General features: G+C 41.8%; 1 protein-coding gene across 1 annotated transcript; it reads left to right on the top strand.

Annotated features, from left to right (window-relative positions):
- The first annotated feature begins 5191 nt into the window (after positions 1 to 5191).
- LOC133931654 (uncharacterized) lies at positions 5192 to 7049 on the top strand. The gene has a single exon (XM_062378584.1). It carries the CDS (start codon positions 5192 to 5194, stop codon positions 6725 to 6727), a length of 1536 nt encoding a protein of 511 aa, XP_062234568.1. The 3' UTR covers positions 6728 to 7049.
- The last annotated feature ends 10089 nt before the right edge of the window (positions 7050 to 17138 follow it).

The following is a 17138-nucleotide window of genomic DNA, read 5'->3' on the forward strand; positions in this document are numbered from 1 at the left end:
TTTGCAAACAGTTTAAACCAACGAGTACTGAACTGCAGAGACTGTTGATGACGCAGATGGGGATTCAGTTTTCCAAAGTGACGAGAGTTTTCCCCGCACAGGAGCAGAGATTGGTGAATCCAGATTGGGCCCATGCTGATAACCATGGATATGGACAATTCATAACTGATCTGTGTGAGGAAATAAGACAACAGTTTCCCGCAAGAATGGACATGAGTAAAATTTCCATGTGTAAACAAGGTGAAGATGAGACTGTGACCGATTATCTCCACAGGCTCTCAGAGGTCCACACTGCAAATAGTGGCCTCGAGAGGCCGAATGCCATGGGGGGGCAGAATCCTATCACCCCGTGGGAAGCTCACTTGAGGGATCGCTTCATCCACGGCGTCAGACCGGAGATCAGTGAGATGGTGAAAACAAACTGCATCGCCTGGGAGTCTGCAACTCTCGGGAAAGTCGAGTTACATGCCACCCATGCTGAAAAACTCTTGAACAGTAAGAAAAAGAAAGAGAAGTCTGAGTTTACAGAGCAGCTACAAATGGCGCAGCTGGCGGCATATCAAATGCAAGGCCGCGGCAGAGGGAGAGGTCGATGGAGGGGAAGAGGAAGGGGACGTGGAAGAGCTGACGCTTGTTTCATATGTGGCAAAGTTGGACACTGGGCGAGGGATTGCCGTGATAATTCGCACACACAGTGCGATTGACTGGCGGGGGAGCTGAGGACAGATCCGGATCCGAGTGGTGAAAACGTTGAGACGGAGAGGAAGTTTCAACACTCACATCAATATCGTAAGAACACTGACACACACACACCATGTAAATTAATGTTGGACAGAGAGCAGATGATTATGAAGGCTATTAATCATTGTGAATTTAAGCAGGAGATTAATAAAGAGAGGCTCATTGAGCTTTATGCTAAATATTCACATGATGCATATAAACAGATGCCGGAACACACGATTGTAGTGGGTGGTAAAGACATCACATTTTTGGTAGATTCGGGGGCCACAGAATCAGTCATTAAATGTGGAGAGTTTGATATTACTCCTAAAATGAGTGCCAGATATCTCAGAACGATTGGAGCAACTGGTACTACAGTGACAGAGAGATATACTGTACCATTGTCTTGTCATGATGAGGTTGAAGGGAGCTTTAAACATTCATTCTTGTTGTCACCGCGATGTCCAGTAAATCTTATGGGTAGAGATTTGATGTGTTCATTGGGCATTATGTTAATCTCAACATCACAAGGTATAGTCGTAACTAGAGTTCCACAAACATCAGTGTTTGTGAAACATGATAAAGAGGATTTGATATATTCATATCAATGGAATATTCCAGACTCTGCTCTCACTGCTGTAAATAACACTCTTCTGCAACAGGCAGAATCACTTAGTACAGATGTATTAACAGATGTTATGACAACACAAAGCTTACATTGTACAGCACACATCTCCGTTGGAGCAGATCATTTATTTGAGCAAGACTGGTTTAAAGAAGGCCAGGTTAAAGACAAACTTAGGCTGAATTGGCTGTACTGGAACAATAATCACTGTGTTGTATCAGTAGCTCTAACTGACTCACTTAAACAAGATTTGCTTAAAATGTCACATTCTGATCCTTATGTTCCACTAATCAAACCCAGACAGGAAGAATGGAACGATTTGGAAACTTGGACCAAAAGGTGTAATGCAGCTACTGGATGGGAGAAAACATCTGATCCTAATATTGATTTTCACAGAGGTTTGAAGGTGAATCGTAGGAGATTTTCTGCAGAGATAAATGCAATCAGGAGTGTTGAACTCATTCCTGATATAGATTTTATCAATGTTAAACATACACCGCAAATAGGAAAACCTCTTGATATGAGTGATGAAGGATTCAGTTTTGTGTTAAATATAAATGACATTCCTGAATTGAATCAGGTACCGTCATGTGTGTGGGCTGAGCACAAATATGATGTGGGTCTAATCAAAGGAGCAGACCCAGTAGTGATAATCCCTAAGTCATCATATAGACCATGTCAAAATCAATATCCATTGAAAAAGGAAGCAGTGGAAGGTATTAAACCAGTCTTTGAATCTCTTTTAAGGGCTGGGGTGATAGTTCCATGTGAAAAATCTCCTGTTCGAACACCTATTTTTCCTGTTAGGAAAATGAAGGAAGCTGGACAACCACAGGGATGGAGATTTGTACAGGACTTGCAAGCGGTGAATGCTGCAGTCCAGGCTCGTGCACCAAATGTTCCGAATCCTCATACTATTCTTTCACAGGTTCCATCTGAGAGTAAATGGTTTTCTGTGGTTGATTTGTCAAACGCATTTTTCAGTATTCCCATTCACCCCGACAGTCAGTTCTGGTTTGCATTTTCTTTTGAAGGAAAAATGTACACATTTACACGCCTTTGTCAGGGGTATTGTGAGTCACCCACAATCTTTAATGCAGCATTAAGGGACAATCTGGAATCACTAGATCTACCAGCAGGCAGTGCCCTTTTGCAATATGTGGATGATTTAATGATCTGTTCCCCCACAAAGGAGACGTGTGTACAGGACACAGTGGCGTTACTCAAACATTTAGCGGCAAATGGTCATAAAGTTAGTTTGTCTAAAATGCAATTTGTTTCGGAAAAAGTTACCTTTCTGGGTCATATAATCACAGCAGAGGGTAAAACCCTCTCATCCAAACGAATTGAAGCTATTCAAACTATCCCAAAGCCAGAAACAAAGAAACAAGTCATGAGTTTTTTAGGGATGACTTCGTATTGTCGGCAATGGATTCCACATTATGCTGAAATAGAGGCACCATTATCAGCAATTGTGTATGGAAAAGGCCTCACTGCAAATAACAGAGTCACTTGGACAACTGAAGCTGAGAAAGCTTTTGTTGATTTGAAGTTAGCTATGCAATCTCCTCCGACTTTAGGATTACCAGATTGTACCAGACGCTTTACACAGACTGTGGATGAAAGGGGCGGGTATATGACATCTGTGCTGCTGCAGGACCATGGGGGACGACTGAGACCGGTAGCATATTTTTCCTCACGACTTGACTCTGTGGCAGCAGGACTCCCAACCTGTCTCAGGGCTGTAGCAGCTGCTGAGAAAGCTGTGATTGCATCACGTGATGTTGTGGGTTATGCTGATTTGACGTTACTGGTGCCACATGCTGTTTCAATGATTTTGCTTGAACAGAAGACTTCTCACCTTTCAACAGCTAGATGGCTCAGATATAACACAGTGTTACTTGAAATGCCAAACATCACTATTAAGAGGTGCACTGTTCTTAACCCCGCTACTCTTCTCCCTACACCAGGTGATGGAGAGCCACATGATTGTGTTGCAGTAATAACTGAAATTTGTTCTCCCAGACCAGATTTACAGGATGTACCGCTGGTGAATGCAGACATGGAGCTGTTTGTTGACGGCTCAGCATCAAGAGATCCAGCAACTAGTAGAAACCAAGTGGGTTTTGCAGTAACAACTTTGTATGATACAATCATAGCTGAACCACTCCCATCACAGTATTCTGCACAGGCTGCAGAATTAGTTGCGTTGACTGAAGCATGCAAACATGCAAGAGACAAGAGTGTCAACATCTTCACTGATAGTAGATACGCATGGGGGGTGGCACATGATTTTGGCAGACTTTGGGCTAATAGGAAGTTTTTAACCTCTACGGGTAAACCCATTACACACCATACCCTAGTTGCTGCTCTTCTTGATGCTGTGTTGCTGCCTAAACTGATTGCAATCTGTAAATGTGAAGCGCATACTAGGGAACTTGACTCAGTTTCACGGGGAAATGCCAGGGCAGATGCTGCTGCAAAGGCTGCAGCAAAACGTAGCCTGCAGGTTAATTATGCTTTTGTTTTGGATGTGCCTGTGACACCTAATGCTGATTTACAGGAGCTGCAAGCGAGGGCAGCACCAGAGGAGAAGGTTGCTTGGAGGAAAGCAGGCTGTTCTGTTTCTGACGGAATTTGGTGTGGGCCAGATGGAAAGCCTTGTTTACCTAAATATCTGTTTCCTTATTATGCTAAGTTGATACACGGTAAGGACCATGTGTCAAAAGGGGGAATGCAAGCAGATATACAGAAGTACTGGTTTACAAAAGGATTTTCAAACTACTCAAAAAGATTCTGTCAGAAATGTGTAATTTGTGCTACGAATAATATTGGTAGAGGTATCCAGACTGCACAAAGTGCACATCCAGCACCAAACGAACCATTTGATCATTTACAGATGGATTTTATTGAACTAACACCAAGCGAGGGAAAGAAGTACTGTCTCGTTGTGGTTGACATGTTTTCCAAATGGGTAGAGGCTTTTCCGACTTCAAAACAGGATTCTTCAGCAGTGGCAAAGGCACTGCTCGGGGAAATCATTCCTCGGTGGGGAATCCCAAGAAAGATATCCAGTGATAATGGTACACCATTCGTAAGCGCAGCTTTAAAGAGTGTTGGTGAGTATTTGGGTATCGATATGCGACAACACTGCGCCTACCATCCTGCTAGTGGAGGAGCAGTGGAAAGAGAAAACGGCACATTGAAAAACAAACTGGTAAAATGCTGTGAGGAAACAGGGCTGACTTGGACAAAAGCATTGCCAATTGTTTTAATGTACATGAGATCTAGGGTGAGAAGTAAGAATGGTTTGAGTCCTTATGAGGTTCTCTTTGCACGTCCAATGGAGACAGGTATCGGTCCTGTTAAAAGGCAGCTTCCTCAGACCAGTCAATGTGAAGATGAAATGTTGCGATATTGTGTAAATCTTTCCTCTGTTCTCTTTGATATCCACAGGCAGGTGAAAGACGCCCTACCAAAATCCATAGACGGGGAACTGCATGATTTGAAACCAGGAGATTGGATTGTGGTGAAGGACCTGAGGAGGAAAAGCTGGAGAGCACGCCGGTGGAACGGGCCCTATCAAGTACTTCTTACCACACAGACGGCAGTGAAGGTTGCAGAGAGGGCAACCTGGGTACATGCAAGCCATTGCAAGAGGGTACCTGAGCCAGGAGTGGATTCTTCAGGACAGAACGTGCGTTGATGTCAGCAGGTGGTGTTTCCAGCCTTTGATTGTTTCATGCCCGCAAGGAAAGGGGTGTGGAAACCTTTAGAGCTACACGTCTCTAAAATTCAGTGACACACTGATTAAGAGGTTGGCAAGAGGAACACTGCTGATATTCAATGGCGCCGACGGACAAACAGTGGCATCTGATGGGACGGACGGTGCGCGGTTGGAAGGAAGGGAAGTGCTCCCTGTTCTTGCTGACTGTCATCTTCGTCCTACCACTGCTGCTGTGGAAAGCAAGCCAAAACAACTCAAGCATAAAAGAAATAACCAAAAGAGAAGTTTCGTTTGACCTCTCTGATGAACAGATAAAACCTGAAAATAATGCATGGTATGAGACCATGAAGGTAATCGCTAGGAAAATCACTAATGAGAGCTGTTATGTCTGTGCACAACTTCCTCATGGTGTGGGTACTACTCTCCCACTTAAGACCATCCCACTTAACACCTCAGAGACCTTAGGAGTACTGATAGCTTTCACTCAGGGGGTTTCACTAAAGAATAGGATTGTGCGAGACATGACTAGTAAACTTAAACTACTGAATATCAGTGTAGTTAATTATGGGGGTTCCACAGCTCGATTCTGGGACATGTCTTTGGTGACAGATCAGGAAGTTCACCAACCTGTGATGACAATAAACCCCACCGGACAGTTAGGCACTGTTTGTTTTACTAGACAATGTTTTATGGCTGAGGATCACCATCTGGGAACTTCACCATGTAAGCAAACGGTTATAGCTACTTGTGGTTTGAGATGGGATCGGGGATCATCAGAAACATGTAAATATAACGTGCCATTTGTTGCTCCGTTAAATTTAACTAATACTATCAGTTTACATAGACCAGGTTATGACAACCCGGTTGTTAGTATGCCTTCTAGTGATGGGTATGGGTCTCTGAGGGAACATGTGTGGGTGTGTGGGAAATATGTTTACCAGTCACTCCGACCGGGGTGGTGTGGGACTTGTTATATTGCCAGATTAGTGCCTTCTGTTACCTTGTCATCTAACCTCACCCACTTCCATACAGATTATACTCACTATTATGTGCCATCCAGACATAAGCGTTCCACAGTAAGAGTGTCTCCAGGAGAGAAAGGATTCGGAGGATTCTTCCCTTGGTGGGGAACTGTGAACAACGCACACAAGATAGATGGGATTGCTATGGAACTGGAAAATCTAACAGCCCTAGTGGGGGCAGGTTTCTTATCTCTTTCTCCCAGTATTCAGGGTATCAGGAATGTGGCTCTGCAGAATAGAGTGGCTTTGGATTTGATGCTCGCAAGTCAAGGGGGTGTTTGCCACATAATTGGGACAGATTGCTGCACATACATACCTGACATTTCTGATAATATGACGCATATAGTTTCCCACTTAAATGACCTATTGTTTGAACAAAAGAGCAAAGACTTTCAAATTCCTGAAGGATGGAATTGGGGGTCATGGTTAACAGGTTGGAAAAATGTACTGTTGAAATTTTTGACGCCTATTCTGATTTCATTTTGTGTATTAGTGTTGTTTGCATGTTTTATTGTTCCTTGTGTTAAGACTATGGTAACTTCCCTCATTAAGTCTATGATTGGGCAATATGTTCAACTTCCTGAAACTAATCAATCCTGGACGCTTCCCTTCCAGGATGATGAGATGATTTAAAATTGTATAGAGGATGTTGAGCCTGGAAGTCTCAAAGTGGGGAATTGTGACGGGAATTTTACCATTTGGGCATTGATTGATGGAAGGAACTACTTTGATGTATAGAAAGATGAGCAAATGCAGTCCCTTAGGAATCAGGGTGTTTTGCTTAAGCAATTGATGGTTATATTACTTCCTAACTTACAGGGTCATTTAACAAACACTTCACAGGAAGGGGGATGTAAGGGGGTTGTAAAACACTGATAAGCGATCTTTGAAAACAGATGTTTGACTCGAGGGGCGTGAGACCAAGTAGAAGACAGGATACTGATTACCTATTTTTAAGGATCAAAGAGGTTAATTGATAACATGTGTTCCTCTCCAGGAGGAGCTTGTAACTGTATAAGAGGGATGTGTGTTCTGTATGTCATGGCTCATTGTATGAAATCTTTGCCATGGTCTTGTACACTGATGCCCATCTGCAGATGCTGAATTAAACTACCAGAAAGAACAATTGCAATGACTTGTGCTTGACTATAGTGAAAATTCTATGACACACCTCAGCCATAATATTAAATATTGCCAAAGAGGTGACATATTGCACATCCCTTACAGCCATCGTTTACATTCAATTCTGTAGTTGAGTAGCTTAATAGTCATGGCCAGAAATTAATGTGTAAAGGGTTCAGCTAACATTTGGGGACTGAATCTTTTTGCCAGAAGGTAGAACCTGGAAAAAGTTGTGGGTCGGGTAAGACATAAAGATTTCTGCTGGTCTGAAGACAGCCTGCTCATAAATCGTCTGGAGGGACGGATGGTTTCTAACCCCTACGATCTTCAGGGCAGTCTGCACCAGACGGTTGATCTGTGTCTTCAGCTGCACAGTCAGGACACTGTACCAGTCTGTAATGCCAAATCTTTTAAGGCTCTCTAATACAGCCTGGTGGAATAACAGCATAAACCTCTGCTTCACTACACCCTGAATCCGCATAAAAAAATACAGTCGCTGTATGAGTCTGAAGCAGAGACTGTCAACATGGGACTTCCAGCTCAATACATTTTGTACACCTTGATACCTATATGTTACTTCCATGAGTAATGTGAACACTGTTGAACAAGCTAACACTTCACATTGGATCTACCCCGTCTTTAACACACTTTAAATTACTACTTACAACACACCTCTTCTCACAGGCTTTCTCCTCGAGTTGATTCATTTCACATCACAGCTGATTTTATTTATCTGATCATATATCTTATATTTTATTTCATTTGTATTTTATTTTAATTATTTTCACATTAATAATTGTATTTTTTTTGATGATGCATTACGTTTTACTGTCCTTTTGTTGTACCATTACATCTTTAAAGCCCTTTGGTCCACCAAATTGTTTTAAGTGTGCTATATAAATCAAATTGACATTGACATAGACTGTACCGGCCTGAGACTGCCTACCGTCCTCGGGTCAAATATTATCTCTCAATTTCGGATTGATACACCGATGTCTTTGGGCATCAGGTCAAGGATGGCTGTATCATTTGCAAATTGAATGATGTTCCTCAGGGTGGAGTCTTGTGCAATTGTTAGTATATAATGTGAGTTAGTGGTGGTAAAGAGAACAACATGGTAAACATAAGGCTCGAGCAGGCCGGAGCTTGGATGGTGTTGTTTGTCATTACACCATGAAATCAGTTTTAAAATCATACTACCAAGTTTAAGACGAAATTTTGTCTATTCCATCTTTAAGTGGAAGTAGCACAGACTGAGGACAATATTCCAATGGAACTGTTTCCCACCAGGGGTGGTTCTGGCTAATTGGAGGCCCTGGGCAAAGAACTAATTTGGACCCAGCCCAAAAAAAAAAAAAACTAAAAAACAAAACAAAAAAACAATCCCACCCACCAAAGCACCAATCCTCTCCAACCCCACACCCACCCAGACACACACATGCTTAATGAGCCATGTTATGTGAAACTGCCATTTATTGTGAATTGAAATGACTAAACAATTATTTTACTTATTTACAATTATTTACATACTGATTAGGCAAGGCAGGTCACTCAACTGAGACTGCCCTCCTTGCTGTCTCTCAGCAGCTTCACACTGCTAGAGCAGCCTCTCTCTCCTCTGTCCTCATCCTTCTAGACCTCTCTGCTGCATTCGACACAGTGAACCACCAGATCCTTATTTCCTCCCTTCAGGACCTCGGTGTCTCAGGCTCTGCTCTCTCCCTGCTCTCTTCCTACCTCAATGAACGCACTTATAGGGTAACTTGGAGAGGGTCTGTGTCTGAACCTTGTCCCCTCACTACTGGGGTCCCTCAAGGTTCTGTCCTAGGTCCTCTCCTCTTCTCTTTGTACACCAACTCCCTCGGCTCTGTCATTCACTCGCATGGCTTTTCCTACCATAGCTATGCTGATGACACCCAACTAATCCTGTCTTTTCCCCGATCAGAAACACAGGTAGCAGCACGAATCACTGCCTGTCTGACCGACATCTCTCAGTGGATGTCTCAACACCACCTGAAGATTAACCTTGACAAAACTGAACTTCTTTTCCTTCCAGGGAAAGACTCTCCCATCCACGACCTGACTATTAACTTTGACAACTCTGTGTTAACCCCCACTCCGACGGCTAGGAACCTGGGCGTAACACTCGACAGCCAACTCTCCCTTACTGCCAACATTTCTGCAACAACACGGTCCTGTAGATTCATGCTGTACAACATCAGGAGAATACGCCCCCTTCTCACTCAGAAGGCGGTGCAGGTTCTGGTCCAGGCTTTGATCATCTCACGTCTAGATTACTGTAACTCGCTCCTGGCAGGTCTACCTGCTACTGCCATCCGACCTTTGCAGCTCATCCAGAATGCAGCAGCTCGACTGGTTTTTAACCAACCTAAATTCACTCACACTACTCCTCTCCTCCGCTCCCTTCACTGGTTACCAGTGGCTGCTCGCATCCGGTTCAAAACACTAGTACTTGCGTACCATGCTGTGAACGGATCCGGTCCAGTCTACATCCAGGACATGGTCAACATTACACCCCACCCCGTTCACTCCGCTCTGCTTCGGCCAATCAGCTCGTTGCTCCCTCACTGCGAGCTAAACAATCATCAAAAACACGACTGTTTTCCGTCCTGGCTCCTAAATGGTGGAATGAGCTCCCCATTGACATCCGGACATCAGAAAGTCTACACATCTTCCGCCGAAAACTAAAAACATACCTCTTCCGACTTTACCTTGAATGAAAAAAAAAAAAAAAACACTAACAACTTTTTGAAACTAACACTTTACTAGCACTTAAATGGCACTTACTTATAGCACTTTGTAGTTTTGCTTTATTTTAAGAAATTGTATTTTCCTGATTCTTGTCGTCCTTGGTATGTACCCTCGGGTTTGAATGCACTTATTGTAAGTCGCTTTGGATAAAAGCGTCAGCTAAATGAAATGTAATGTACTGTAATGTAATGTAATGTAATGATTAACGTTACAGCAAAACGGCTGACTTTAACATCTATTTTGACTACGTGTGTGTGTGTGTGTGTGTGTGTGAGAGAGAGAGAGAGAGAGAGAGAGAGAGAGAGAGAGAGAGAAAGAGAAAGTGAGTAAATAAGTGTGTGTGAAATGGAGATGTGTGTGTGTGTGTGTGTGTGTGTGTGTGTGTGTGTGTGTGTGTGTGTGAGAAAGGGAGAGATGTGAGTGAGTTAGTGTTTGTGTAATACTAACCCAGGGGTAGTCAACCTTTACTACTAGAGCTATTTTTCCCCAGTTTCCCCCAAATTAAATCTGTCTGGAGCCGCAAAACATATTTGATAACACAGGTTATAAAGTTATATATATAGTTATGCAATATATATACATACTATAGTTTTTTGCGTTTATTAAATTATAGAACGACAATAAAAAAACTGTTGACATTTAACTGCTATTTTAACCTGTTACAAAAAAGGAAAACACTGAACTCTTATGAAGAGGAGAACAAAATACATGTGTAGGCCTACTTTGAAATAAATGAAATACAGAAAAATGCTTTTTTTGCTCATCTCCAGCTTGGTACTTTTCAGCAGATGCTATGTGCTCGCTCTGGAAATATCTTTCAAAATTACATTTCTTATTGTTTGCTAATTCTTCGCCACATATCAAGCATACAGGTAAACCTGCATCATTGGCAGTAAAAGCAACTGAATCTGTCCACGCAGAATTAAACTGAACGAGCTCTGATCTCACTGAGTCTCTCTGAGCGAGTGAGCGGGGCGGGGGGTGGAGCCCCGGGGCCTATGTGTGTGTCCGCTACCTGGGAGCTCGCACCCACACATTCACCCGCTCCAGGTATTTCCTGACGGCCTGATACGATGATGATTTAAAAAATGAACGTGAACGGTACGTTCATATGAAACGGTTCATCATATGAAAAGTGATTTGTTAAGTTCACCGCAACATGCACCGCAACATGAACAACACTGCACAGGGAGCCACTGACCGGGAGGGGAAATGTGAGGCGGAACTAATGTTTTGAGTCAAAACTTTTGACGTCCGCATCTCTTTAACGGTGGAACTGTAAACAAATGGTTATTTCGCCGTAGCCAGCGGCTCTACAGCGGCTCCCTGTACAGTGTTGTGCGGGTGAGTATTTGAGTGTGTGTCCCCAGACAGCACACACACACAGGCCCCGCGGCTCCGCCCTCTCACATTCGCTCAGAGACACACAGTGAAATCAGAGCTCGTTCCTGTGTAGCAGCCTGTGAGTGACAAACAAGACACGGTGTTCAAAACCCAAGTTGAAAAGAAAGTACGATGAAGCCTGTCTTGCTCTTGGGTTCACATTGAATGAAGGAGGACATGAGGAGTGATTTATTTGAATTATTTAACCACTTCATTATGAGCCTTTAATGAACTCTTTAAAATGTGCTTTATTTTCAGTTTCAAAGATGTTGGCACTTTCTGGGTGCAAATGAATGTGTAAATTCCTCGTGACAGTAGTCCATAGATGTTGACACCTCTCAAGAAAATCCAAAGGCGAGAATTGAGAGCCAAGATTCTAAACGGGAGCTACGAGCCAAGTTCTTAAACAATGCTCTCATGCATCATTTGCAGATCATTGCTCAGTGCACCTGGAGCAATAACTCAGCACCTTTTCTTCCGCTTAGGTTTTATTTTGCTCAGTCTGCAGCATTTGCTAAGTTCTTATGTATAGATTTAACATTTTAGATCTTTGTTGCTACAAAAACTACAAGAATGGAGTTCTAAAATCTCCACTTTTGAAGCCGTAGTCTGTCTTGCTAAATATCACAAACTTGACCCATTGAATGTGTTGCAAAGTTTATTATGATGACTTTAAAATATCCAATCCACCTGGGTCTAAACAAGGCATTCATAACCTTGGATATTTATATTTTACACTCTGGAATTTACCATCATGTCTTAATTCATCCCAGATGATCCATTTCATTACTTTGTTTAATTCCCAAGAAGCAAATACATACATTGACAAAATGCCTTTTCTGTTTGTAGAAGTCGTAAAGGTACAAGACGGAAATTGAATGGCGGTGTCATTTGCTGGAAAGCCTCTCTATGGTACCATTGCACAAGTAGCAGATGAAAGTTTCCCTCTGAACTCAGGTTATGTGAAGTCTTACACTGCAAACTACAACTGCAGGATGTGTCTGCTCAATCGGTGGGAAAAATTACCTTCATGCGAAGATACACATTAAATTTATTAATGAATTAAAATAGTTGAGAATATGTAAATTGTTGTTTTGAAATCAAACACAATAACAAATAACTCCTTAGTGTTTTTTCACGCTAGCAGACACAAGTTTGTTTCTTCAGAATAATTGAAGCATTACTGTTGCTCTAACTAACAGCAGCTAACTAAGGAGCTCACTGAACAGAGAAGACATGAAAGTTATCAGGTTTAATGGGGACTCTTTGGTTTAAAAACTACTAAGGTTTGTCAAGCAAATAAGTACATTTGTTGTCCAGTGCTTTTGTTTGTTTTTTTGTTTGTTTGTTTGTTTGTTTCTAAGGTCTGGGTTCTGAAAAGTTGTTAAGTTTAAGATGCGGCTGTTGATCTTGCTAGTTTCAGGAGGCAGGTTAGTTGAAATCTAAGCAAATACAGCACACAGTCAGGAAATGAAACTACAAGCAATGTCACTGGGGGAAATTTCCCTATGACATGAAACAGACCTAAAAGAAAACAGTATTTTCATTTAAATAAGATTAAGTTAGAAATAAAACAGTATTATGAAAGTGAATGATGAAAAAATATTTCATTATAAGGAAGATAAATATTTCAGGAATCTTTTGTTCATTTGTATGTGTGACACGATCATTATATTATGTTTTTTTCTTGATGTATTATTGAAAACTTAGTTGTTCCATATCTAAGTAGCTGTGTGACATAAGAGTCAAGTACGCACATGCGCACAAACACACAAATACTTTGCGCCTCTATGTTCCTTGATGTAAAAACCCACTTTAATAATACAGGGCTCCTGGCTGTGCTTTAGCATCTTTTATTCATGTCCTCACCTCCCTTTGCATTGGGAGACGTTCTGCTGCTTACGCCACTGACACCACAACTGGCATTTTTCTACTCCACATGAAGCAATTTGAGGCTTCACCAGAATGTCAGCTAAAGTACAGTAAAGTCAGTGTTTTCACATCAAGTGTTAAAAGGTCACATGTATGATATTCACCGCAACATGATACACTCCATGGTAGTGCTGGCAGTAAGACAGCAGCATCAGTAACAGAAAGTTAACTAACTGTACCTTATCACCCCACAGGAAAAGATATGAAACATTATGCACCTATCTATATAATTCAGCAAAGGAGGTTATGTTTCAACCCCTGTCTGATATGGGTCAGGGAAGAACACAGCACATTTTTGGCACGGACCTGAATTTGGGGGCAGATTCTGGACTTTTTTCAAGATTGCAAATGGTTAGCCCTTATTTAAATTCATGGATCTGGATGAAAAAAACTGGAACATTTAGGAAACTGATATCTATGAGTAGGGGGGATTTGGTGCAGCTGGATTGGATTCAAGGGGACTATTGGGCAATAGCAGAGGTATGCACTCTCCTACATCCTTATTACTTATGCATTGAGGACGAGAAAAGCCAGTTCAGAGTCAAGTTGAAGCCGTTTAGTGGCTCATTGGGCTCCATCTCAAAGGCCACACCAACATTGACTCTGGCCTTTTTCTTTCTTTTAACCTTTTTTCACTGACAGTGGTGTGCATGCAGGTTTGTTAAATGCAGGTAAATCTGCAAAATAAAGGCGATGGACTCCCACTCTCTGTTCAGACTAATTTTAGCTGGAAAACATGGGCTGTGTCTGAATTGAGGGGCCACCTAAGAAAAGGAAACAGTCTTGTCCACAATTGCTTTCCCTAATCTGCGTCACCAGCTCATCCCGACCTTATTGCTGGTGCCTAGCTAAAGAAACTCAGTTGGAAACAATGGTTCGGTGCCATAACCTCTTTGAAAAGCAGTTCATCACTGAAGCGTAAGGAATCCTGCGATATATTGGCCAAACAGGGATCAACCAGTTGGAAAGGATAGAAGGATATATTTGTCGGCCATATCTTGTGATGCCGCTATGACGCTGCCTCCGATTGAGATGCAGCATTGGTTTCTTCAGAAAAATAAATTATGGAAGGTTCCACTTGAACTGGACTCAACCATCTCATTTTTAAATTTTAGAAGGGCAAATGATTTCACAGGTAGGGACTCAAATGTGTGGAGCCCCTGAAGTCCCAAAAAAATATATATTCTTATCTTGGGTGCACAAGTTAGTATCTTGTGGGAACAAGTTACTATCTCACAAGATAAATACGTTGGGCACACAGAGTTAATATCTCCGTAGTAAAGACAGAACTGGCCGATGCTTGGAAGACAACACTGAGTAATGTTTAAGGTTTTAAGAATTTGTTATTATGATTGAAACATAGCCCGTCTGTCGCTTGAGCAAATGATTCCCTGACAATCCTGTGTCTCTGTCCAAGAGCAAGAAGAATTTCATTTTGTGACATACCCAGGTGAAATTAAAACTAGGTATTAAGGGAATTTCTCCATGCTATGGTAACAATTTGGGATTTCAGGGGCTCTATATACACTCGTGGTCCAGAAACCATAACAAAGAACAGAAGCTCCCATCATAAACTTCCCCTCCTTTTATCTCAGGACACCATTATTCTACTATATCTTAACAGAGAAAGTAACAGAGTAATTTAAAATCTCAAATATAGAACCTCAGAAGGTAACGCTGTACATATGATTAATTGTAGACTGTCTGTGTTGATACCTTAATAACTCTCATCCTTTTGTTTCAGTGAGTTGTAGCATTTATCAGCTGACACTGATTTAATTAATCTGATATTTTAATCAGATGAGTTGCCTCTGGGGGGGATTTTTCTTCTAGTCTAATTTAGTTTGCCTATTTGAGTGAATTGCACATTATAAAATGTAAGTGGTGACAAGTAAGTGCTTTTCAGAGATCATTTTCACTTAAAATATTACTTAGTCGGTTATGTTCTCCCAACATTGTCATTTTTGTCACTTACCCACAATACTCAGTGACGCTAAGTGAGCACTCATTACCACGGTAGATGTGAATATTATGATGTGTGCTCCATGATTTATGAGTCAAGATAATATTCCACAAGGATGAAATAACAAAATTCAGTAACCGTCAAACTGAGCACACTTGAAAGTCGCAGTGTGGGTGAATCTGCAGGATTCAGCTCATTGTTTAACTGTCCAACACTTTAACTTTACTTAACAGTAAACATACACATTTTTGGCAAAAGGATACAGACTACAGTGGGTTCCTAAAGGTGTTCACTGAAAATAGCCGCAACCTGCTCAGCATCAGACAACAGACGGACACAGTTCTTTAGAATAAGAGGGTGAATATTGGCGACGTCTGGAATGCTAATTTTTGAAGTAACAGTTTAAAAGGTCATGAATGTAACTCACGTTTTTCAGTCCACAGTTATTTTAGACACCTTATTGCCCTTTCTCCCCAAGCAGTTGTCTTTTTCCCATACACCCCACACATTGTTTGAATAGCAAATGCAATTGTGCCCATGTGAACACCCATGGGTGTGTTGCTGTTAAAATGAGGTGAGGTGAGGCGCACTGATAGTACATTGCTATCTTGAGGCGATGGAAAAGTGATTGTACTTTTGACCAACAAAAACTTGATCTGAAGTCAGTGGTGCAGTGTTTCCCTGTTATTACCTCGGCCAATGAAGCTGTTCTCAGTGCTGTTGGTATGTCTGTCAGCAGGATAATGATAAAACCACACAACCAACTTTATTTAAACTTATTTAAACTTTAACTCAGGGAGCGGCTTCAGGGATTTTATTGTCACTTCCTTTAACATTGTGAGACATTTGCTGAATCTCTCAAGAAATAATGGGGAGATCTTGATGAAAGAATTCATTCATATCATAATGCACTATTATTTTGTTTCTACTTGATGCTTCTACTTGTTTGGTTTTTAGGTCATAGTTCAGAGATGACAAACAGGAACTACTGCAGTTAAAGTTACATGTGGCCAGTGTGCAGCTCCAGCTACCTTATCGCTTCCATCTTTCATTTGTGTCCTGGAAAGCATTGGTTATGAGTTATAGTTTACAATGAAGTATGATAACACATACGTGTCTAATCTTATCAGTAATGTTTCTACAAGCTACAGCTATAGACACAGCAGATGAATGGTGTATTTATATGTTGTGATGTTGTAGCACAGTGGCGTGCCATACTTGCTTTAAAAAAAAAAGTATAAATCAATGAATTAATGAGCTGTCCTTCCGCCTCCCCACCCCAGTAAATTTGACACAGTCCTTTAAAACACCACCTTGCCTCACGCATATATGTCTGCGCGGTACACCCATATGACGGAGGTGCAGTGATGCGATGTACATCCTTTCATTGAGTGTATATAGGGGCTCCAGGGAAAAGATTTAGGAGGGAAGTTTCTTTTAACCTTTCTGAGAGTGGGGAGCCTTGTGCTGCACAAAGAGAATTATTCAAACTCCTCTCAAGGTATTCTCCCGTAATAGAATCGTAGAGGGGAGGACGGAAAATCCTGCGCATGGACTTAACATGCATATGTGTCACTGTGTGTGCATCAGTACAGCATTAGTACTGTGGGTACTGTGTACGTGTGCCCCTCGGGTAACACTAGAAGTAGTAGGACAGGGACAGACAAAGCCAGACAACGAGAATAAATCCAATGAAATATGCAGGCAGGGAGACCGAGAGGCAGAGAGCACCTTTACCTGCTTTCATTTCCTTCCTCTTGTCTGTGGGGAGGAGAGGCTGAGATGAAAACGGGAAATAGAGGGGGATGAGAGAAGACATAGGGTATGGAGTCGTGTCCCTGGATGGATGGAGGTAGAGATGGTTGAGAATAG

This window comes from Platichthys flesus, chromosome 20 (genome assembly GCF_949316205.1).
Source record: "Platichthys flesus chromosome 20, fPlaFle2.1, whole genome shotgun sequence".
Lineage (NCBI taxonomy): Eukaryota > Metazoa > Chordata > Actinopteri > Pleuronectiformes > Pleuronectidae > Platichthys > Platichthys flesus.